This window comes from Girardinichthys multiradiatus, chromosome 7, assembly GCF_021462225.1.
Source record: "Girardinichthys multiradiatus isolate DD_20200921_A chromosome 7, DD_fGirMul_XY1, whole genome shotgun sequence".
Classification (NCBI taxonomy): domain Eukaryota; kingdom Metazoa; phylum Chordata; class Actinopteri; order Cyprinodontiformes; family Goodeidae; genus Girardinichthys; species Girardinichthys multiradiatus.
The window spans coordinates 16,562,289-16,587,227 of NC_061800.1; the positions used below are offsets into that span (position 1 = coordinate 16,562,289).

A 24,939-nucleotide genomic window follows, 5' to 3' on the forward strand; every position below is an offset into this window, starting at 1 on the left:
AATCCGGGTTAGCACCCAAACATCCCTTTCAGACAGCTTCCTCTTGCGTCGACAGTTAATCCTGTTGGATGTGGTTCGTCCTTCTTGGTGGTATGCTGACATTACCCTGGATACCGTGGCTCTTGATACATCACAAAGACTTGCTGTCTTGGTCACAGATGCGCCAGCAAGACGTGCACCAACAATTTGTCCTCTTTTGAACTCTGGTATGTCACCCATAATGTTGTCTGCATTTCAATATTTTGAGCAAAACTGTGCTCTTACCCTGCTAATTGAACCTTCACACTCTGCTCTTACTGGTGCAATGTGCAATCAATGAAGACTGGCTACCAGGCTCGTCCAATTTAGCCATGAAACCTCCCACACTAAAATGACAAGTGTTTCAGTTTCATTGTCCAACCCCTGTATTTCACCATGTGGAAAGTGAAAAGAAAATTGTTTTTATTTATGTTTCTCACATGACTTACACAACTTGTTTTTATACCAAAAACTGTATTGGGTCTGATGTTTCCAAACCTCTGGTTGAGTTGCTGGGTTTTGGGTTGAGACATTGGGAGAGTGTCAGTAAAATAAGTCCATCCTTCCAATAAATTTAGGCAAAATGTTTCAAATATTAGTCTATGAGAGATTAGGAAACATTTATATTGTCATTTTGGATTCTTTATTTTTACAGTGCTAGATCATAACCTGCATTCAAAGTTCCCTGACTGATACAGTTATCATTTGGCAACATTGCTTATTTTTTCTTTCTGTCACTTTGTCAAAATATACCAAATATTTCTGTGTTTACCTTCCTGTAAATGCTCCTTGATTCACTTTGTACCCAAGTGGAAAATGCAAAAAGGATTTGTTTTTCTTGACATGTGAACATTTATGCAGGTGTAAGTGCACAGCAGAAATGAAACAGTGACAGAGCAATATGGGTAATTGGAAAAAAAAAAGAAACGCTTTATACATTCTGAGAATGTCCCACATTCTTTCCAGCTGAAATTAGTTGTACAATATATGCATATAAAAACCAGCACTATTCCTTACTTTTTGTTTGTTACCAATGCTTCATTAATTCAAAAAAACCCAAATGTTCCTTTATTTCATGTCGAAGCACATTCACATAAAGTACCCTGTACCATAGAAAAAATCCTAAAACTCCACATCATTTACAACACGGCAAAATCATAATAAATATGTACAGTACTCTATAAATTCATCTAAAAATAATTAATAGTTCCAACTCTGGCACGTACAGGATGCGGTGCGTGTGGTCTGGTGAACGGTATGCTTGTGTTTGAGCAGTAGGCTTAGGCTGTGGCTGGACGTTTACAGCAACAGATCCTTTAAGCATTTACAGCCTCCTAGAAAACCCCTTTGATATGATTACTGGAATGTAACATTAGCCAATAAATATGATCCCTGAATTAAATCAATAAGGTCTCTTTTGAACTATTCAGGGAGCTCCGGTGTATAACTAGTGCCTTTTGGCACCCGTGGCCATGATTACAAACACCCATGTCTAGGTGCAACAGGACTTGCCCTGAATGATCCGTGATGCTAAAGATAACCTGCAGCGTGTTAGCATGACGCGGGAGGAAAAAGTGACAGAAAAGAACATTATTAAGTCATATCTGGTGACCTTTTTTTTTTTGAGACACATGAAAATATGAAATTGCTTCTTTGAGTGCTAAACATTTGCAGCTCCACATATTTGTTACTTCTCGTTAAATGTGGGGGACTTGGTGAGGTCTCCAGCTGTTCACAGAAAATCTAAGGCATCATCTGGTTTTGAATTACTCCTTCAGTCTTCCATATGTTGATCTTTGCATGATGCGGTTATGAAAACTGCATAGGTTGACTGTATATGGAAGAGGAAAGTGGGGAGTGGGCTTTTCAGTAAAGCTTCAAGCATCATTCAAAGTCATCTTCATACTCGTATTCATCCATGTCCAGGTTGCAGTGTGGAGTAGGGATCTCAAAGAAGTGTTTCTTTGTCAGACCCAGCTCACTGGAGATGTGCTGCCCCAGAGGGCTCAAGGGATTATCATACCTAAACAAGCACAAAGAGACTGGGATTACCAATAATTCTAGTATTAATTCCTTACAGGCCACTGAGGAGCTTTTAATTAATGCTGGATTTAACTAATCCCTGTTTTATGAAAAGTTGTATTCCAGGGTTTATGACCCTGTTAGAAGAACTGACCAAACAACAACAACAAATAACAAATTCTGGAAGATATACATGTCCTGCAAAGGTATTCACACCCTGTGAACTGTTTCATATTAACACTACAAGCTTTAATGTATTTCATTGGAATCGTATATGATAGGCCAATATAAAGTAGCCCATAATTATAAGTGGAAGGACAATGATACATGGTTTATTGATGTCAACCAGCTTTGGACATCAATTAAAAACTGGAATTATTCTATTATTTTTTGCAAAACAGCTCCAGCTCAGATCAGAATCGATATTCAACTCTTGCCAGTCACAGAACAGCTTTAATGATACAAATTAAACTACACCCAAGTCAATTATTTACTAATTGGGTGATTTTATTTAGCGATATGTTGTTTCTGTTAAAGGCGATGTGCTGCGTTACTTTTCTACACCTATAGGTCAAAAATATTTGGTCTCCAGAGTAAATATGGGCTTCTTGGCTGCTTCTCTGTTTAATGCTCTCCCTGCCCCGCAGGCGGACTCAAATAACTAGTTTGGTGGCTTCTGAAGCCAATTGGTTGCACTGGATTTTATTTAAGGGTATCAAAGTAAAAGGTAACTGAATACAAATGCTTGCCACACTTTTCAGATTTATATCATTCCCCTTCCACTTCAAAATGTTGTGTACTTTGCTCTGGCCTATCAGAAAATCCTAATACAGTACGTTTCTTTTTGTTTTTGTAATGTGATAAAACGAGAAATGGTTCAAGGGGTTTTAATACTTTTGGATGTCAATGTGTTAAAACAAGATCTGTAGTTTCTGTCCTTATCTTCATTTGAAAGAATGATCAAGACATTTTTGGTGAACTTACAAGTAAAAATTGCTCCGGACCAACTTGTGCCACGGAGACATTTCAACACATTCAACAGAAACATGGGGTAAATGTGCCTCTGATTGTCCATGCTATGAAGAGAGGTCGGAAACGGGTTTGCTTTCTTGCCAGGAGTTGATCAAGTATAAAACCTGGCAGCAGAAGACAGTTTCTACCGTACCGCTCAGCAGCCTCACGGTATGCACGAAAAATCTCCAAGAGATCGCCGTTTTTCTACTGTGATTTAACTAACTTAACACATGACGCTGGTTCTGGTAACGCTTTAAAAGGTTGCCAAAAGCAGGAATGAGTTAAATTTGTTTTCTTGGCAAGAAAGCAAGTAAATAGATTCCTCCATAACATTGAACCATATCTTTTAACAAGCAGATGTGACTGGAAAGGACACAGGAGCACCACAGCAGACAGGGACCGATATGGAGAACAGCTTTCATGTTTTTCCCACATAAAATAGTAATATAAAAGCTGTTTATACACTCCCAGGTCTAAGATGGGGTTGCATACACAGGACACTATGCTGGATAAGAAAAAACAAAAAAATCACACTATTTTCTGTCCTAAATGTGTGAACATTTGGTGGGGGAGAGGATAGAAGCGGAGTGGATTTAGGACTAAACTTTCTCGGAGAGAAGGGGAAAAAAAACAGATGAAACCTCTCCCTGTCGTAACCCTGAGTGTCTTACCTGCTCTGAGGAGCTGCCTGTCTTTAGAGGTCAGTGGTGTTCCTAAAAGCGCCACACAACACGCCTGTCAACAGCCTGGTTTATCACTGATTCACTCTCAGAGGGGCTCATCTGCTGCTGCACATTATCTTCAGAGCAAGCTGGCTATATAAAATGTCCACCATGACAGACAATTCAAAACAACTCGACTTCAGCTAATTCTACAACTACTGCAAAATGAAGTGACTATAGATTCTGCACTAAAGTATCACTTTCAATTAAAACACTTTCCGGGCTTATTTTTAAACAGTCTACAGTAATTATAAGTGAAATGTGGATGTTTATTATGGGTAATAATCACAGTACAGTGGTTCTACAAGAGAAATAGCTTTGAATTATATTTATAATAACTCAATTATATGCCATGGTCAAAGCTTTTGTTTTTAATTCTAGCATCAATAAAAATAAAGTAAAAGTTCAGACTTAAACCTGATCGAAAACTAAAGTAACTTTCCAGCAAAAAGTTGTGCTTTGTCTTTATTTAATAAATTTGCTTCCATTAATGGAGCTGCAGCTGTTTCTGCTGTCACACTTACACATCATTGCAGTGATCACCGGTAGCCTCTTCTGCCACCAGTATGTCGTACTCCTCTGCTGCGTATTTTTCCCAGTCTGAGACCTCCTGACCGTCGGTCTCAGCCTCCTTTTGACAAAACAAATAAACAGGACCAGTTACAAAACGCGCCTGACTTCTGAAGATCAATATGACCTTTAACCACATCACATCTTACGCACCCTTATAACAGAGAAAGGGTCCCGCTGCTCGTGGTCCAGGTACTTCTCAATGTTGAAGAAAGTGTCAAAGAAGATATGGGCCAACTTGCATTTCTTGAGATCCCGCAGAGTGATCTTACCTACCCAAGGTAAAAGAAAAAACAAGAGACTTCAGTTCCCAAACAGTTTAGAGTTTAAATTACATACAGGTGGACTGTATTTACTTAAACTCCCAGTAATACATTAATGTTTGGGGATGTAATGTGACACGAGTATGAATACATCTGGAATAGAATAAATAACCCATACTAATATTTAATAAGCAATAGTTCTACCAATTTATTCATTTTAATGCCATTGTTTACATATCTACATATGAACCAACTAGTAATAATACACACAGGTAGTACCAGACAATTTGGTGCTAAATACTGGACATAAATTAGCGTTGGGTGATTTAACTTTTTTTAACAGCAAAGAAAAAAAAAGAAACAAGTTTCATGATTTCATAGTGCAAAAAAACAAATCAATAAATGTGATCCATATGTGCAATTTTGTACAACTGACAATTAAAGTTAGGAATTAAAGTACATTCTGAAGGTTTAGTCATGACTCAAAAAACTGTATTTTAGAAGGTAAACAACTCTCACAGCAGTGCCATTGATACCTGTTGTACTGCCTGTGATTTTAAGTCTGCTGACCAAGCAAGAAACGCAGTCAGTATTTGCACGGCCAACATTAGAAAAAAAAAAAAGAGATAAAGAGATAAACTAATGAACACGTTTAAAAAAACTGTATAATGGAAAATGTTTTTCTGCCTTTATGATGATGTTCTCAGTGAAAGAGAGATTGCACTGGCTGCTGCAGCTCTCTGCCCGCCTGTGCGATGTGACCCTCTGTAGTCAGTCTGCCCCAAAGAGCTATCGGTGTAGGATATAGAGCTGTGGGGAGGGCAGCTGAAACACTTGCAATGACTGTTTATGACGTTCTAAGCATAACGCAAAGTTTATGAAGCGCAAGAAAAAGTTTTTTTACTTAAATCTAGTCCAGATGCGATTAGCTGGACGTGCACTGAAAAGTGTTACGGGTCAAAATAGCAATGAGTCATATCAGAACAGAGAGCAAACATGCCAGCGTTAACCTAGCATCTCGGCAAGCTGCTCTGCCTGAAAGTATAATCAGCAGGGGCAACACGTGAAATATCTGCAGACATCTCGCTGTTCTGCTCAAACTTCACCTGTTGATGTCAAGGAACTGGAGTGTCTGGAACATCACTGGTGAGTGACTTTATATTGATGCAATTTAGTGTTTTAAATAAGAGAGCTTTACAGCTGCTGAGTTTATTGTGAATACATGATTTTAATGAAGTATTTGACATCCCTAAATTAAACATTTTCCCCTAAACGAAGACAAAGGTGTCACAACGTTATAAAAGTACAAGTATAAAATACTAAACGCTTTATAGTTATTTTCCGTTCTCAAGAGTTTACCCGTTTTGTATGTGGTTGTCTACTACTGGAAATTTAGATATATGCTCACATGGAAACAGTCAATGTCAACAATCTGCATGTAGTTAGTGGATTTGCAGGAGTAAGAATGAAAGTTTCAGATGTTTCTGCTCTGTTGCAGAACAGAAAGAGGCTTAGTGGGTAGAGATATTCTTTGAATTTATGATACTACCTACATAATGTTTGCCCCCACAATCTGTTAAAATACTTTAGGTTTCTCTGCCTAGTTACTGTTCAGAAAAACATCTTAGTAAAGAGGTTGGTCCATATCGGATTACATGTAATATTATACAACTCTACTCGTGCAGCACACCATCACGCTGCACTTGGGTCACATTCCAGCAGTGGCCATCAATACTAAACATGCATACCCCACTGTGAACTTCTAAATCACACAGTGGAAGAGTTAAGTGTTGGAGGGGATTTGTTGACAGTGTGGATGACACAGCAGCTGGCCACAGGCAGCCCAGTTAGTCCTCTCATCTGTAAACCGTTCCCTCAGCCGATGATCAATGATCTGCCCTGAAAACGCTCCCGTGCATCTGCCACTGAGGAGTGCCACAGTGGAATCAGCCAGGCAGGGCGCTGTGTGGATAAATGTGAAGCCGCACTGACCTTCGACCTCAGGTTTGACGAGGTCAAGCATTTGGCAGAGGCAGTCCTCGAATGGAAGGGGTTCGATGGCCAAGGCCTCCAGTTTCTGACACTGCTCCTCATAGAAGTACTCCAGCTCATACATGCTGAGCACCCCGTCCCCATCCAGGTCCATACAGCGGAACCAGTACTCTATGCTGGAAAAACAACTGAGGTTAGCAAACAGTTAAGGAGAACAGTAACAAGGATAATACAACCAGTGCATTTAACACACCTGGTGTCGGTCTTCTTGTCTTCCTCAGAGATGAGGAACCAAACAAAGTCAGAGTAGCTTAGCCTTCCCTCCTTATACACTCGTCTGTCTCTGATTACATCGACAAAAAGAGGATAAATACTGGTAGCGTATATTAAAATGACACATTCTGATACTACTGAAAATGTTAACTCACCTTGTAACTGTACCTGAGAATATTCTTTCAATCATCTTCTGTGAAATGGCTGCGCAATACAAAGCAGAGCAGTCGCTTAGACCTGAGCTCTCTCAGTTACCGAACAACTAAACACATGCAACCCATTCTCATTCTTTCCAGTTCAGTTTTTGTGACGGGACTACATCATATGCTGGTCATCACTGTGACCGCATAGTGTTAGAAATTGTTCCAGACATGCCGTCATTGAAGCAGAGTATGTACGCTGCTCTCTTATTGATCCTGTGTCTTGTTTCTCCCGCTTCACCCTCCAACCACCAGCTAAAAAACATGTGGCGTGAAGACAGGGGAGATTAATCTAATTTATGGGCTCTTGGTGAGGATCAAATGTGGTCCAAATAACAGCTAGATTCAGGAGAAATAATAATGTTCTAAGTGGAAAGAATGTAACAGGTGAATAAATTGGGTAATGGTAAATGAAAAAGTGGGTAAAGCTTTTGACGTGATGTGATGAAGTGATCTCCATTCGTGCACCTTGGTCATTGTGCCGCTCCAGGTCTTTCTGGTCAATGTAGAGGTCATGATCAGTGTCCAGCTCCCAGAACTTGCAGTAGATAACATAAAAATGCTCATAGGAGAAGTATTCTGTCAGCTGGTTCACATCTTCCTCCTGCTCCAGCAACGCCACATTCTGTCCAACAGGAGCAAAATAAATGATGGAAAATGATTTTCTTGCCGTTTGATGTTTAAACCAAAATTCAAGCATGATCTAAAGAATTTATATATGAATCTCAGAACAACTGTTTTATTAGTCATAACTGTCATAAAATAAATGTGATCATTTACCTTTATTGCTTTATAGACCTTCAGACATGCCTGAGGTTTCCCCGTGTTTAGAAGATTTTCACAATTTGTCTCTTTACAACCCCAAAATTCAATGTATTTTTTTAATTGTGATTTTATGTAAAAGCTCAGTACAAAGCTGTTGTAAACAGCAGAAAACCAAAACTCCACATCACCCTGAACATGCCACCATCATGGTGACCCATGGTGGTGGCAGCATCATGCTGTGGGACAGCTTTTCTTTAGTAGGGACAGGGAAGATGGATGGAGCTAGAAACAGGGATATCCTAGAGGAAAACCTGATCACTCAATCTGACTGAGCCTCAGCTATTTTGCAATAGTGCTTCTTTTAGCCCCTTGCCACCTCCCTCTAAAGCGGATAACTGCACCTGGGACCCAAGTATCAGCAGCAACACAACGTTGCACAACAGGGCGCTGAATAGTTAAACAGAGTTTAACACGAAGCCTCGAGGAATTGTAATCATGGAGTTCGAATTGTTTCAGCCCTAAAAGGCATACCACACTTTTTAGATTTTTATTTTATTCAAAAGGAAAACTATTTACCATATGGCTTTCACTTCACAATAATGCACTTATTTGTTTTGGTCCATAACATGAAATGTCAACAAAATAAAAAAAATAATTCAAAAATTGAAGTTTATGGTTGTAAGGTTAAAGGGGGTACGAATAATTTAGCAGATGAGGAAAAAATAATAATTATAGGATTTACCTGAAGAAAATTACTTTTCCTGAGCTCAGAACAGCTTATTTTTCCCGTCCATGACCGGTTCACATTGTAAAATATCCTCTGATTTACCTGTAAACAATCAATGGGGTTATCTTCCAAAATGACACAAAGCTAGAAAAATCGTCACCAGTACCAAGTCCATGTGAAAGATTTTTCTGTGTAATGGTCACGTACCGTGGTGATATATCGCGAGTGAAAGTCCGGTGCTTCTTTTAGGAAGGCCAAGCCTGCATGCGTGTTCACTACATCCTGGAAAGCATAAGGTGCAGATGGATTACGCAGTCTTTGTTCCACAAAGAAACAATCATCTCAGCTCTGGGAAGTTTTACAACTGCTACTTTAACAGATACGTTCTGGTAAATTACACAGTAACTTTCAAAGACAAGCTAAGCAACGGTCCACATCTGCTTTAAATTTATGAAAAATATATCCCAAAGCCCGCCTGAATAGGAGTATGATGAATCCACACTAAGAGACATAAAATGTGTGTCTCATGTACAGTAAAGATTATTGAGAGACGTTTTCCAATATAAATGTTTCTTTGAAATCTTACCACACCAAGTGGGACAGTTGAGACTTCTACTCACGTAATGCCATGAAATCAGGAAACTATTCTATTTCTAATAAACTGCAGTTATACTCTTATTCCTCATGTCTTTCTTCTATTCAACGTTCTTGGAGACCACTAAAGGAACAAAGTGTTGACATAAATGCGACGGAGGCAATGAAATTAAAAGGCCTTATTCCAGGGCAGCCGTCATGCCTCTTTGACTCTTACTGGGAGAAATTAAATCATAGAATACACATAAATCACCGGCCACAGGAAACAGGCTGGGACAGTCAAATCTACTCCACTGCAATCCGCCTTTCATTCATCAGAACAGTCGAAGGCTATTCACTCAGAGGAACCACACAAATTAAACAGAGAATCTCTGCCGCTATGCTAATGGGTGTTCGGCTTAGACTGAAAGCTCGAGCAAGCATGAATGTGAAGCAGGCGGAGGTAAGGACCCGTTTGGCACACAACAAGCCTGCCAGGTGGAATGAAAGCCAGACAAAAAAAGTCACTAAAGCAGGGGGTTTACTCCATCAATAGCATTTTATTCCCCCTTCTACTGAGCTTCAGGAAATGCTTCTGCTATATCCCCCTTTATTATCCCGCCTTCTCTATAACATCAAACTACAGTTACTTGCAGATGTATTCAGATTCATTTCAGATTTTGTTACATTACAACCGAAGACTTCAATGTATCTTAATGGAATATTATGAGAAAGACCAACACAAAGTAACACAAAGTTGTTAAGTGGAAGAAAAAAGATGCATGGTTTTCAACCTTTTTTTTTTTTTAAACAAACAAAACTAACTATATCTAACCCATAAATAAATCCGGGGCAACACCTGGTTAGTATATAGAGTCTGCCTGGGTCTCATTTAATCTCAGGATAGACGCAGCGGTTCTGTGAAGGCCTCTGAGGTTTGCTGGACATTAGTGAACAAACTGCATCATGAAGACTCCAACAAAAACTACACGTGTCAGGGATAAAGCTGTGGAGGCATTTAAAGCAGGGCTAGGTTGTAAAACAATATCACAAGCTTTAAAAATCTCACAAAGCACTGTTCAGTCCATCATCTGAAAATAGAAAGACTTAGCAAGGCATGGCCATCCACCTGAATGGACAGGCTGGGCAAGAATAGCATTAAGCAGCCAAGAGGCTCATGGCAACTCTGGAGGAGCTGTAGCAGACCACTGCTTAGGTGGGAGAAGCTGATGACACAACGCCTTTTAGCCGTGCACGCCACAAAACAGGACTTTATGAAAGACGAGAAAGGAGAAAGCCATTGCTGATAGAAAGCCAAAATAACTCCTGGTTTCACTTTGCCAAAATCAATGTAGGGGACACAACAAACATGTGAAAGAATGTGTTCTGGTCACAAGACATCAATACTGAACACTTTGGCCTGGATGTTAAATACTATGTGTAGAGGAAAACTAACACACATGGTGGTGGCTGTGTCATGCTGCGGGGAGGCTTGTTTTTAGCAGGGAGTAGATGGGAAGATGGATGGAGCTAAATACAGGGCAGTCATGTAAGAAAAGCTGGTGTGGAGGTTCTCCTTCCAGCGGGATACGGAAACATGCTGGGAGAAAAACTGTTAAAGCCTGTCTGCCCCAGGTTCCTTATCCAGCAGGAGGACAACCCAAAACACACAGTCAGAGCTACAATGGGTGGTCTAGTTTAACACGTATTCATATGTTAGAAAGGTCAAGTCAAGGACCATACCTAAGTCCAACTGAGAATCAGAGGCAAGACACTTCAGCTCGAGCTATTTTGCAAAGAGAAATAAGCTGGAATTTCAGTCTCTAGACAAACAAACCTTGTGGAAACATAAAAAAGACTTGGAGCAGTAACTGCAGCAAAAGGTGGTTCTACAAAGTTGTGACTCAGGGTTGAATACAAATGTACACCACACCTTTAAAATCTTGAAAACCCATGCCCTTTTTTTTTTTCCACTACACGGTTACGCACCACTTTGTGCTGGTCTGTCACACAAAATTGCAATAAAGCACATTGAAATATAATCCACACAAGTATGTGGTCGTAATGTGACAAAATGTGAACATGTTGCAATACTTGTGCAAACCAACGTAGAGAAACCCTCACAAATTCTCCCTTCTTTACATAAATAAGGAAGGTCTCAGAAGGGCATGCCACAAATTAAGTTCAGTTTGCACCCCCAAGCTAGGGCAATTTTACCATCCCACACTGCCAAGTCTTGCTTTCTCCCTGGGTGTGCTGCAGTCAGTACCTGCAGGAATGGAATAAAGTCGTCTTGTTCCAGGTAATTACAGCCAGGCTTGGCCAAGAGGTGCACAAATTTAGAAGCATCATCGTGACAGGTCTGCAGCGTTCTGGAAAAGCAAAGAGAGAACAGATGGTTGTGAGGTTGCTCCCTCTTTGGCTCTAAAGCCACCTTTTGCCGTTGTATCATTCATTTAAGGTTTAACTTCTTCGACTAAAGATTACAAATGCAGGATTATACTTCCTGAAATTAGAATTCTGCATCGGCGTTGGTTGATTAAGGTGCTCAGGGTGTTGTGGTAGAGGTAATTATGGAAGGGCACGTGGTGGCCTCTAAACTAAGAATGGTTCAGTCATGGGTTCAGGTCAAAGGCCACGTCTGTCCAGTTCTCTGGAAACTCGTACATTAAAACAAGGGCATGCCTATTGCACGCAACAGCATTCAGCTCACAGACACTTGCATAAAAACCCCACAGTATCTCCGTTTCATACAGTAAGACATTAAATGAATGGTTTCTTCGCTCTACTGCACTGTACACAGACAGCTACTTTCCTTTGTGGCTTTCTCTTCTCTTTCTAAAGCCCGTGGTGTCCGGTTGGATTGAAAAGCAAAGTGTCATAATAGCAGAGAGCTGCCTTCAGTGTCCGTGTTCCCTGAGTGAGCGGTCATTATTGTTCAGAGGCCAATGTGTGAGCTATTTAGCTTTGACTGAATGACCCAATGGTCCACTGAGAATAAAAATAGCCATTGTCTTACTTTCTCCACATAGCCACAAACTTGTGTACAGAGACGAAACCCGTCCTGTCGCTTCCAGCCGAGCAGAACAATGGCACTTTCCAGTAGAGGGGACACTCGCAGGCCTAAGGAGACGGAAAAACAAGGCAGTGTATGATAAGGGCAGAGTATAAAGAGAGCAAATACAGATGCAAGTTTTAATTCACTACTATGTTTGGTGGAAAAAGCAATATTATATAATTGACAGATTTCCCTAAGCAAACCTAGCTGTCATCGCTCACAGGTGCTCCTCAGGGCACTGACCACTTTCCTAAGAAACATGGAAATGATATTTTCCATTGAGGCTTTAAAACCACCAAACATTCGAATCGTCAGGAGCCAAATGGCACCAACGAAAATAATCCGCTGGTGGGCGGCTGAACCACGGTGCAGCCGCTCAGGTTCTCACCTTGGCTACTAGCCCCATGTCTTCAATGGTGGCCCTTTCATTTGGGAATTGTGAAAATATTTTCTCAATTTTGGAAATGAGGCCGTCGATGTTGAGGTTGGCTTGGGGCCGTCCCTGTGGGAAGTAAAACTTGGGAATGCTTTCACTCAGTGCAGTGGTAACCGGCTCCTCCGTCCTCACCTGGGCCTGGATTTAAAAATAAAAATAAAACAGAACAGAGACAAAAATTGTTAGCTACTGATGCTACTAAATGCTAACCCTTTTCAGCTCATTCCATATGTAACCATATCTCTAAGCATCCCCAAGACCTCCTCAGGAAGGCCTGTGAATCCTCAGCATTCAATCATTAATCTATATATCTGTAATAGATATTCCTTTAATAAATGACATTAGAATCTAGTGGTAACTCTGATATGTATTAACTCATATGTATTAATAATTCTTGACAACAATTTTTTAGTTAAAAATGATTTTTTGTAGCTTTCTTGAGACTTCTAAGCTTAAAAGGGCACAGACAGGATTAACACATCAGTCTCTTACAACAGTTTTCAGTCTTTGTGATTTATGGACCCTCTGAAAAATCAGACAGTGTGTGGTACTCATTAAAAGACTACTTTGTGTACACTTAGACAACTTAGAAAACAATATAACCCTTGCCAACACAGACTTAATAATCGGTAAGGCGGCTTTAAAGATGTAAATGTCTGAAATGTAATTTATTAGGAGCTATTACATCCTTTTCCAAAAACCACAATATTGACTCCACAGGGATCAATAAAGTACAACGTTGTGATTCAGGAATGTTTGTGTTTCATAATGAAAGCCAAAACAAAACAAAACAAAACAAAACAAAACAAAACAAAACAAAACAAAACAAAACAAAACAAAACAAAACAAAACAAAAACAAGCAGAGCCATCTGGGCATGGTTTAAAAAACTTGCTGCCCGATTAGAGGCAGAGAGGAGACACAGCAGGGTTCTACAGTTAGAGGTTATTAGTAACTATATGGGTCAACAATATGGCAAACATATTTCACAGTATTTGTTCTGTAAAAAGCATAAGCTCAGCGGAGCATCTAGGGCATCAAAGCCATCATCCGTCTGTGCAATTGTACCTACTGGTGTCTAGAACAACTGACGTGTAAAACCTACGGCTCAAAGTACACCTGGTCTGAAACAGTAAAACTGTATTTTAATTCAGAAGGTAGACAGCACCAACACATGTCAGTGCACTCTGGTTACTTTATGAATCTAAAGGAAAGGGAGGAAAATAAAGCTAATGCATCTGTGCATAAAAAGTGTATAAAACAGCAATGGACAGAATCTGCCTCATAGATGTAGAAAATAACATATTAATTGTCTTCAAATTCAGTTTTTGTTTCCATTTTTTATTTGAAGCTCCTTGTTTTACAAAGTAAGCACATTCTTTCACCTAAAAATGCTCAACTAATAAGGCTTAATGTATAGAATTACAGTCCAGATTTATTGAGGTTCAATGTTTTCTTTATATTTTTTAAAATATTATTTATATTTTGTTTTGTAAAACAACAGTAGCACGTTTTATAGGAGTATAAAAATAATGTTCTAATAACTTTGACTGAGCACACATGGCTATTAAAAGTCTTGCATCTTGCGTCTACTGTGCATAGGGAGCAGCTTCCTGAAGTGTTAGGCTAACATTAGCTACAGTCCTCTGTTCTGATATGACTCTTTGATAAATCGGCTTGTAGTGTTTTGTCACTGCAGAGGTACGATTAGTGAGTGGATAAAGCTTACAGAAACTGTTTTTCCTCCTGCTTCATAAAATTAGTGGTTTCAAAGTGACTAGTCTCTGCTATACATCTGTCATCCTCAGCAGGTCACATCACACAGATGAACAGAGAGCTGCAGCGACCAATACGGTCTCTTTTCCTGCTCCCTCGCTCTGAACGTCACTTTAAAGGGTGACAAACCCATAGATTATAAGTAAAATTGGACTCTAATCCTACCTGAACTAATGTCATTATTTCTCCCGCGCCCAATTTTAGGATACGGATCACATCCAGTTGTTTGTTTTTCCTCTCTGTAAATACTGATTTTAAACGTTTAAATGCACAGAAAAAAAAAAACAGCTGGTCCATATTAATGCAATGCCTTTTTGGTAAAGACTTAAACTAAACTAGTCTGACACATATGCATTTTTTTAAATTGAAATAAAAATATAAAACCGTTAACTTAAATTCCATAGCCTAAAAATGGGTTTTAGACCAATTTACTTTAAACATCTTATTAGTAAAAAAGCAGTCCTGATAAGGTGAAACTAAAAGAAGACATATGTATTCTTTCATCTACTCAGAAACAAGTAAACAGTGTCATGTTCTTTTAACTGATTAGCCCATTTTCAGCCCAGTGTTTTAGAGTATTGCCTCTAGAGATGTACCAGTCAGCTGGTCTTCTTTGGCTGGGTCTTAGCGATTGGCTGCTCCAACGCTAAAAGTTCGTTTTTTTTTTCTCATTCAATAAATGCCTCAAAAAAAGGCAGCTAGCAACAGCACGTAATCTGCTGCACTTCTTTTAGTTTGAAAAATAGTTAGGAACACATACATTGTTGCATAAATCAGAATGATCTCCATTTCTGCAATTTCTACTGAATTGAAAAGTTCTCCCTCTTCTCCTGAACCCACACTTTTGTTCTTCTCCCCCCCCCCCCGATTTGTAATATTTTAAAAACAATAATACAAATCGGTCAAAAGTGGAATCGGCAGGTCAGACCTCAAACTGGAACTGGAAATCGAATCGCGATGGAAAACCTGAATCAGTGCACGTCTAACAGCTACATTTCTGCCATATTTCATGGCACAAACCTTTACTTTAGATATAATCCAGAATGGCAAATACAAACTGTTGTTGGTAAATCAAATAAACACAAATAAAGAAGTCAAAGCTTGTCTTTGGTGACTGTACTTCTGTTAACGTTTGATCTTTTCTTGTTTTCTGTATTTGTCCTCCTTTTTAGTGGCAATACAAATAGAGCAGCTGTGATGCAAAGAGACTTTTGGGGCTTTTTGACAAGTCTCATAATACCCAGAAACTCAACTGGAAGTCACTGCGAAGTAAATCACACCTGAGAAAGGTGGGAGCCATGAAAAATCTCCAAGTATGTAGACAGTGGATCACTAAGACTTTGGAAATAGGGTTATGAGATGATATTCACTGTTAAAAACCCTATTTTGTGTATTGCCGAGTGAAATTTAGCAGACACTAAAAAAAAAAAAAAAACAACATTCAATGAGTGTAGCTTTTTAATCATACGTCAGATGAAAACCACTTACAGTCAGGAATGTTATTTTCCTCTATTCATTAAAGCCGCCTGAAAACAACAGGCTACTCTCAGTCATAATCTTACACCAAGGCCCATCTGCTTGACTAAAGACATTTACAAGCGAATCAATTTGTGACTGAGTGATAATGAAAAACACACCCACACTGCGTCTTGTTAAAACATAAAAATAATGCCTCCGATGTTTGTATTGGTCCATCATCAATAAAGCTTTCAGAAAGAACTTAATAAGGCCTTTAAATTCTAGGGCTGGTGCAAAAGCTGCTTGTAAACCACAAGTGATAATCTGCTTATTTTACCCTGACAAATGACAAATGCTGCTGATCCTCTGCTTGTCAGTGCTCTGTGTTGGTATCAGCCATGGCTATAAAAGGACATAAACATCTACTGTTGCCCCGCACTGTCCCCCCTCTCGCTTCATGCTTGCGGAGCTCTTGAGCACAACTGTTAAGCCATGTGACATTTTGCACGTTTAAAATGATGTGGTCTGAAAGAGGTCAGTGAAGCAGCTGGACACCGTGTGCCAAACAAAAACATAGTTAAGTACAATGAAATCTCATCCATCTTCCTTGTGACCAAAAGACTGTAAAAAAACAAACAAACAAACGATTAAATAATAAAAGGGAAAGTGGCTGCACAACAAACACTACCTAGAGAAAAATATATAACTGTTTATAACTGGTTTTGTTTCCACTTTAAGAGCAACTGAACAATGATAGTCTGGATGTTAAGACATGAAGTTCAGCACACTCATAAAAACACCTGCCTGTCCTTGTTGGAAGGCTCTGAGCCTCTTCTTGAACCGAGAAGGCAGAACAAAGTCACATCCACGTGCCAGGAGAGCCAGCTCCTTCCTAAGGTCGGGATCCTGATGTAAAGACAGCTCCCTCATCCTCATCTTTGCTCCAGACAGGATGGGGCAATCACGTACACAAATACAACACTCAATCCAGCGTTACCCTTCTCGGCTGCGCAGATCAGAGGCAATCTGCCCTGCAAGTCCACCACAGTGGAAAACAGTGGAGGGTCCTCTTTGGGTGCGTCCCTGTGATTGTCCTCTGTCAGACCCAGAGCCTCCTAATATAAGGCAGCAGCTGCTACTGTGACATTCCCTCCCATTCCAGATCTGGTCGCAAAATCTCAGCGCTGCCTGCTGTCTCTGACTCTACCTAGTGTGCACGTAAACACGTGCTGATGGGTCAGAGAGCTCTTGCTTCAAAGCTGTTGGGGAGATAAGGAGTGACTGGGTGCATGTGTGGAGGGCTCACTTGGACTGTTTGTGGGATGGGAGGGGTGTGAACGGTGGATCTGCCCTTTCCAGTTTACATTCCTCCAGGCTCATGGAAGGTTATGTACAGAGATGGACTTTTTGTGGCCCGCAATATTCAGAGATCAATTGGAGGATGCACCTTGATTTGAGAACATACTGCTCATGTTTACTGATATTTCTCATGAAAATGCTTCCACACTTCCAAACTTTGCCCTTGATATGAGCCCTTAAATCTGGACATGTCTCAACTGGATAAGAAACCTTGATACTAATTGACAATAAAATTCCTAAAAACAGGATCTGTAGTGAAGGCTACACATTACAGCATAATCATCTGTAATAACTGTGCCTGAAAAACAGTAATGAAGGAAATGAAGAATGCTGGGAAAGTAAATGATGTAAGTTTAACTATTCTAACATACAAAGGTTGCAGGTCCATTCATAATCTGAAACATACCAATAAATCATGCATATTCTTGTGATTTTTGTTTTGCCTTCCCTTTGCAAGCTTGAGCTGCCAGTCATTCCAGGTCTTATTATAGTTGACGGGCAATAGAGAGAGGGGGGGGGTGGCATGTCAAACTCAAAGAATGATTACCAACCAGTCTGCCCCTATTAAAAGCACCACCAAACACTGTTTGGGCAACTCAAGAAACTAGATATGGAAAACAAGGGTGTATCTTTAGTCCTCAAACAAACATCCACTTCCAGTTTTTGCTGCACTGGAATGAAGGCAAATTCACCCGTGTTGCATAAACGTCCAGATCTATCAAGTTAGAAGCTGCCTTCAAAAAAGCCAACTATAGCCAGAGAAAGGACCAGTCATCTGATAATAACAGATTTCTACATTTGTCATTTTAAACTGACTGGATTTTATAATAACTAGGGTCATGTACTGTATACAATTAAACTTCATTGTGTCCGTTGTATTGGTGGGATCTGATTGTGAACTCTGGGTATGAATTGGTCCTGTTTATCTTGTAAAGTGCCTTGAGATGATCGATGTTGTCATTTGACACCATCTACATAAACCCAACTGAAATTAATCACAACACAGCAGCAATGACAATGCTTTTTCAATCCTACATTTGAAACAAACTGAGCTGATGTCACAACAGACACGAGCTGATACGACAGCATGTGATGGCGGCTGGAATTGAACCTACTTGTGAGATTATATTCAGTGTTTGCCCTTACATCATGAGGATGGGAAACCTTCAGCAATCACTGCAGACATGTCGTTAATCTGCTTTAGTCCGTCTACAGTCTGATGGATCGATTTAACATTAAAAAAACAAACAAAAAACAAACACAGGAACTCAATGACTCCACCGTGTGTGTCTAATCTTTAAACGCCAGCAGGACATCTGATTGTACACCAACATTTGTCTAGTCATATTCACCTCATTACACAACAGCTAAATTGTGAAACATCTGAAATACGTGACCATTACCCCAAGAAAAGCTAGTTGAAGGTGTGTTTTACAACAGAAAAAATCATTAGTAGCTCAATTTTTATAAAACAGCCCAATGAATTAGCAGTAAATGCAGAAATGTACCATACAAGAATGGGTAAAGCAGACCGTCCCTCCCCTCAACTATGAGTAAAAGTTCCCCATTCAAACAACCTTTTCCAATAAACCTTCCAATAAAAGCACATCACGATATGTTAAAGACACACAACCACTTATTTTTCTCGGTCTATAAATTCAGCACCCTAAACAAGCAACTCTTCTAAAGAATGAAATTAGAAGACGTTCGGAATCTGTTAAAACCTCCTGAAGCGCTGGCCAAAACTGTCAATAACAGCATATATGATGCTACACTAGCGCTGAGAACAGATGACTTTAGTGTTAGCATTACTAGCCTAATGGCACCACAGAGACGAATTGCTCATTAAACGTTTTGCTTCAGCTACAGCGGGGTTACATCATGAGTACGCGTACTGCTGCTGCTCAATATATGTGACAAGGATTAGGAGTACAATGTGAAAATGTGCCAAACATAGGCCTGATTTACTGATAACACGATAAACTCATTGACTGCCAACAGCACGGCTGCCATGATCTACAACATGATGTAAGCAGATCAACTATCTTGCATAAGTATAAAAGCAACAGCATGTTTACACTGTGGAAGGCTTGCTGAAATGGTCTACAAGCCAGAACAGCAGAAGAACTAGACAAAAGATCCTAAATTAGTGGTCCTTCTGACACTGAGCAGGGATCTCAATGCTCACAGGGAATATTGTTAATGAAGATCTGGCCAAAGGTGAAACAGGGAACAATATTCAGCTCCAAAGAGGTCGACTAGCACGTCTGAATCTGTGTAACGAGTTTGTTTTTTACAGAAAGAGCTTTTAGCAACGACACTAGAACATGTAGTACAGGTGCTATTTTTACAATTATTTCTTATTTTATTAATCATTGCTTACAACATATTGTTCATCTTGAATAAATGTAACATCCTATTAGGATGTCTAAAGGAGAGATCCTTTTTGGTGTTAAAACTTAATATTATCATAATATGTATAATATTATACACCTGAAAATAGGGCAGCAACTAGTGATGATTTTGCAAATCCATTTATCTGTTGACTAACCGATTAATAATCGGTTTTGGATAGCAAAAGGATTTTGCTATCCAAATTAAAAGCAGATTTACAAACAAAGAAGGTTTTTCATCTTTTTCATCAAAAATGTACATATTTGTGGAACAATTTTGGCCTAATTACTGCTCTGAGTGGGATGTACTTTGAGGAAATGGCATGTTTTACAGTCTGTTTTCTCCAGTTAATGATTAATCAATTAGGATTTGTCAGGATTATTTGAATTATCGATTGCTCACAGCCCAACACCGTGCAGGACGCTTGGCATTTGCCAGAGAACACCAGGATTGGCAAATTCACCACTGGCGCCCTGTGCTCTTCACAGATGAAAGCAGGTTCACACTGAGAACATGTGACAGATGTGACAGAGTCTGGAGACACCATGGAGAGCGATCTGCTGCCTGCAACATCCTTCAGCATGACCGGTTTGGCAGTGGGTCAGTAATGGTGTGGGGTGGCATTTCTTTGGAGGGCTGCACGGCCCCCCATGTGGTCGCCAGAGGTAGCCTGACTGCCATTACGTACCGAGATGAGATCCTCAGACCTCTTGTGAGACCATATGCTGGTGCGGTTGGCCCTGGGTTCCTCCTAATGCAGGACAATGCTAGACCTCATGTGGCTGGAGTGTGTCAGCAGTTCCTGCAAGATGAAGACATTGAAGCTATGGACTGGCCCGCCTGTTCCCCAGACCTGAATCAGATTGAGCACATCTGGGACATCATGTCTCGCTCCATCCACCAACGTCACGTTGCACCACAGACTGTCCAGGAGTTGGCGGATGCTTTAGTCCAGGTCTGGGTGGAGATCCCTCAGGAGATCATCCACCGTCTCATCAGGAGCATGACCAGGCGTTGTAGGGAGGTCATACAGGCACATGGAGGCCACACACAATACTGAGCCTCATTTTGACTTGTTTTAAGGACATTACATCAAAGTTGGATCAGCCTGTAGTGTGTTTTTCCACTTTAATTTTGTGTGTGACTCCAAATCCAGGCCTCCATTGGTTAATACATTTGATTTCCATTGATGATTTTTGTGTGATTTTGTTGTCAGCACATTCAACTTTGTACAGAACAAAGTATTCAGTGAGAATATTTCATTCATTCAGATCTGGGATGTTCTCTCTCTCTCTCAAATAGAATAACACTGTGTACCTCCCCTTGAAGGTGTGATCTCGGAGCCCCTGCGTGCAACAGCAGCTATGTTGCACAACCCAACTAGGCAAGTTAGAAGAAAGATGGTTGAGATTGATAAATGGGTTATTCTAGTCACTCTTTTAACCGCAGTATTTTTAACACTAAGTATAGGTTTGAATTTGGCCCACTGCACTCAGAAGACAGGCGGATTTATAAGTTGAGCTAGCAGGTAGCAAAGCCAAGCATTCACGGAGACCTAGAATTTACTGTACATACTTTAAATAAACAATCTACGACCACATATCCTGACAACGAGCAGCATCTAATACAGGGAGTATAAAAGTAAATTAAGCTGAGGACAAATGTGCTGCCACACCTCCTCTCACTGTCAGACCTCTGGGTATCTAATGCCAACACAAGGGAACCAAGGCTATCTTTATCAGAGTCTGATGTCAAAGTCAGAGCAGCTGTCCCAAGCTGCATCGGTGTGACATAAATTGAATTTTTCAATAATCCTTCAAAGAATGCATCTGAATGCTGGAATTTATTTATTTTGTTGTTGTCTTAAAATAGTAGTATTACACCGATAGAACATCATTACCTCTTTATTACAGAGTGACAGAGAGTGGTCTAAAAGCACGACACATCTCAGCAGAGTACTGAACTGTCCAACAGCTGCTTTACAATAATCTGTGGTCAGAGGGTATTGGGGCCAAAGGTTATTTTGTGGGGGGTGGGTGAAAGTATGCATATATAAAACTGTTCCCTGAAGAAGTAATAAGGAGTGGCCTACATGGAAATACTGACAACTCTTGGTAAGGTTTCAAATTAAACAGTGCAGTTAAGAAAGCCAAACTTAATGTTGAATAAAGGCTATTCTAACATGGCTTCATGAAATCTAACTCTGGAGATTTGAGTTTATGTTTCTGGTTGTGTTGCCCTGCCCTGATGATCCAGACAGAAAGAAAACTTAGATGTTAACTAGTGACCATCTTTAGTATGTCAACAACATGCGGACAATGTATTCTTGAGAAGCACATACCCCCAGCGGTGTGACTGTCTCGCTGTGATCACACTCACTAATGTTCACAATCCAACACTAGAACATGAGTCCATCAGCAGATAGAAAAACAAGTTTTGTGATTTAACAATCTTTTGTGCAGGTAGATTTGTTTCCTCAATAATTAAAGACGATTCACCCCAGGGGCTCAGACATGATAAAACAGGATCTATAACAAAAACAAAGGGAATAACCCAAGCGCCTTAAGGTAGGGTGGGGTCACACACTCCCAGATCGCACACCACATTCTATTAAGGAAGAGGCCACACAATTTATACGTATTTGAGTATCTACAGCATAGACCTACAAACAAGAAGGCTCTGTCTGGAATATCATTATTGCTGTGGGGCTCTCAGCAGCCTCTTGTGGCCAGTAGGTGAAAGTAACAATATAAGAGAAAACAGCAGGTCTGAAGAACTTCAAACATCCACAGTTAGTTTGAAAAGTATGCTGATTTTTCTATGCAGCTGTACCTAGCCCTTCCATGCCAACATGTATTTGGCCCCTAAATACACACTTCATTTAAACTCTACTCAAAGTGAGGATTTACAGTTCATATATAAAAGTAATCGGTAGATTAGAAAACCAGTCTTTTCAGTTAGTAGCTTCAGTACTTCTATCAATCTGACAACAATATGAGATCAGTCCGACTTCAGGTCAATTGGTAACCCTTTTTCACAGCCACGCAGCGTCCTACCTGCATCCATGTCTTACCTATAAACAAACCAAGCTGCACATGTGCACCATAGCATTGCACATAACTTACATTTATCTTGGTAGGTAAATATCTGTTATTAATTATAGTGATAAATAGTGATTCAAAACGCTCAAATATCAGATATAATTGAGCTGTATATTATATAACTAAAATACCTTTACGGGACCTTTTTCCAATATATATTGCAGTCACATAACCACGTTTCCTTACAGCAACCTAAATGTGGATTACTTTAAATCACTACATGACAAGGTGATACAACATGTCCCAAGTCTGGTACAAATGTGTGAATAGTCTGTATGTGGCGGATTTTCCAGAGCGTCATCAAAAGACTTGATAATTTTCCACAGGTTAGTCTCTCAATAATCTTTAAGGCATTGACATACATCTACACATCCCTGAACGCAAACTGATTGGACCACTCGGACAAACATGCAACTGTTCATGCAATTTTTAGGTCAGTTAAACCTCCTGGATCAATCCAGAAATCAAAACTTTTCACGACAGCATCTGGTTTTTGCACCGCCTACTCAGAAACGGAGAAAAAAAAAACTCAAAAGAATGGATAAAGTGAATTCTCACCAGAATATCAATGCCGTTTTTTGTGACCTTGTTGTCTCTCAGGGTTATGAATCAGGCCTTACTCAGAGTGTATTTGAAAAACTGTCAACCAAAGCAAATTATCTAAAAATGCTTCTGTCAACTGGTAACACTGAGAGGAACCCCAGAGGAAAACCCAGAATACACTGGAGGGGCTATATTTCTACTGGGTTTTCCTACTGGACCCACTACTCCTGTGACCAGATATCAGATAGGCTGAACACATGGATGGGTGGATTAAAACACAACAAACTAGTTTGAAAACTATGAAAAGTATGAGAGCACACGAAAGGAACGTCAGAAAGGCACACCTTGCGTTTGAAGCTATTACAAAGCGCAGAGACAGTTTACCCTGCACATGTTCAAACTCTTGGTGTTTAAAGAGATATCTTACCTTTTTGGTGCTGACAGATCTCCGTAGTACTCTTCCATTGGGTCCCGTCACTCGTGCGTTGCTGCTACTGCGGGAGGGGAGGATGCTGTTAGATGCGGGGCTTGAAGCGGTACCCGGGAGGGCCGATTTCTTCTCTGTAAGGTTCTTCTGTGATGCCACATTGTTGTTCTCGTTAAAGCTCAACGACCTTTTGTCCTGTGCGTTCCCATTGCTCAAGTCGTCATACTGTCCATTTTTAATTAGGTCAAGATAATCTTTGAGAGCCGACTGTGTTCCAGGATCACTCAGCCAATTGAGAAACAGCTCGTCAACCTTTACTTTAAGAACCGGTTGGAGAACTTGTGGTGACGGCATCTTGCTGGCTTTTATTTCTCTGACGGAGGTACCTGGATTGGGAGGAAAGTAGTATCAATGTAAAAGCAAAAAATCCCTATTTTTAAAAGACATATTACTAATGAAATGAAATCTCAGTGTTGAATGACCAATACTACCTCATAGGCTTTTGAGTTTTAGGTAAACGTCAAACACTCGTCACAGTATCGAATTTTAGCGCGAGCTGTCAATCTATATTGGCCCACGGGGAAAAAGTAAACATGAACCCACATCCCTACTGAGTCCCGACAAACAGGTCATTTTAACTCTATTTCCGAGCACAACATCCCTTAAACGAATCTATTTTTTTGCTTAAATCAGTCCCGTAACGTACAAATTATTAGCCACGTTCTAGAGAATTTGTATATGTATGATGCCACTTGGTAAATATAAACGACGACCCAGTTAGCTACATAGCTTTGACATGCTAATGCTACCTAACTATAACTTACAAACCTCACTGTGAGCGGACGGCAGAGCGAAACACTCTCATCTCTCATTGCACTACTTTTCCTTCATAAAGGAGACTACAGCACACCGGCTTGCCTCACTCAGAAAGAACAAGTTACGCTTTGGTCCAGGCGAGGAGAAAAACACGGAGCAAATAACTTTTCAGATCGCGTTCCCCTGGTAACCACACTGGTTTCTCGCGAGAGTTCCGAAAAGTTCCCTCCTGGCAATGGGAATTCGGGCGCATTTTTGGGATCTTAGCTTTTGGCTCCGATCACTAACAAGAATCGAATCGTTGTGCTTCCAATTACTGCTGCCTGGGTATTTCTTCTTCTGTTATTCGTCTAGTTTTTTTATTTATTTAATTAATATGTGAGGATAATATATGTTCAAAGAAACAATGACAAACTTGATATTTTAGTACAAT

At 40.1% G+C, this 24,939-nt stretch overlaps 1 protein-coding gene across 5 annotated transcripts; it reads right to left on the bottom strand.

Moving 5' to 3' along the window:
* Positions 1 to 562: 562 nt before the first annotated feature.
* On the bottom strand, positions 563 to 24,708 carry ppp2r3b (protein phosphatase 2, regulatory subunit B'', beta). 5 transcript variants are annotated; one of them, XM_047370700.1, is made up of 15 exons: positions 24,519 to 24,708; positions 23,691 to 24,076; positions 12,586 to 12,771; positions 12,159 to 12,262; positions 11,409 to 11,511; positions 8,774 to 8,848; positions 8,582 to 8,668; positions 7,543 to 7,699; positions 7,030 to 7,078; positions 6,855 to 6,944; positions 6,602 to 6,777; positions 4,500 to 4,618; positions 4,301 to 4,407; positions 3,726 to 3,767; positions 1,915 to 2,041 (listed from the first exon to the last, which is right to left on the bottom strand). In XM_047370700.1, the coding sequence occupies exons 2-14, from the start codon at positions 24,042 to 24,044 to the stop codon at positions 3,749 to 3,751; spliced, it is 1,626 nt and encodes a 541-aa protein (XP_047226656.1). In that variant the 5' UTR covers positions 24,045 to 24,076; positions 24,519 to 24,708; the 3' UTR covers positions 1,915 to 2,041; positions 3,726 to 3,748. The 5 variants fall into 5 exon arrangements, 4 of the variants coding, with proteins under 4 accessions (XP_047226654.1, XP_047226655.1, XP_047226657.1 ...); XR_007039015.1 differs by having other exon boundaries at positions 1,935 to 2,041; positions 3,726 to 3,869; XM_047370698.1 differs by lacking the exon at positions 3,726 to 3,767 and having other exon boundaries at positions 563 to 2,041; positions 24,519 to 24,707.
* Between the last annotated feature and the right edge of the window lie 231 nt (positions 24,709 to 24,939).

Coding starts and splice junctions, on each gene's coding strand:
- ppp2r3b (XM_047370698.1), bottom strand. CDS start 24,044: ATGCCGTCACCACAAGTTCTCCAACCGGTTCTTAAAGTAAAGGTTGAC. Junction 12,263..12,585: donor ACATGGGGCTAGTAGCCAAG/GTGAGAACCTGA, acceptor CCGTCTCCTTAG/GCCTGCGAGTGTCCCCTCTA. Junction 4,408..4,499: donor ACCCTTTCTCTGTTATAAGG/GTGCGTAAGATG, acceptor TTTTGTCAAAAG/GAGGCTGAGACCGACGGTCA.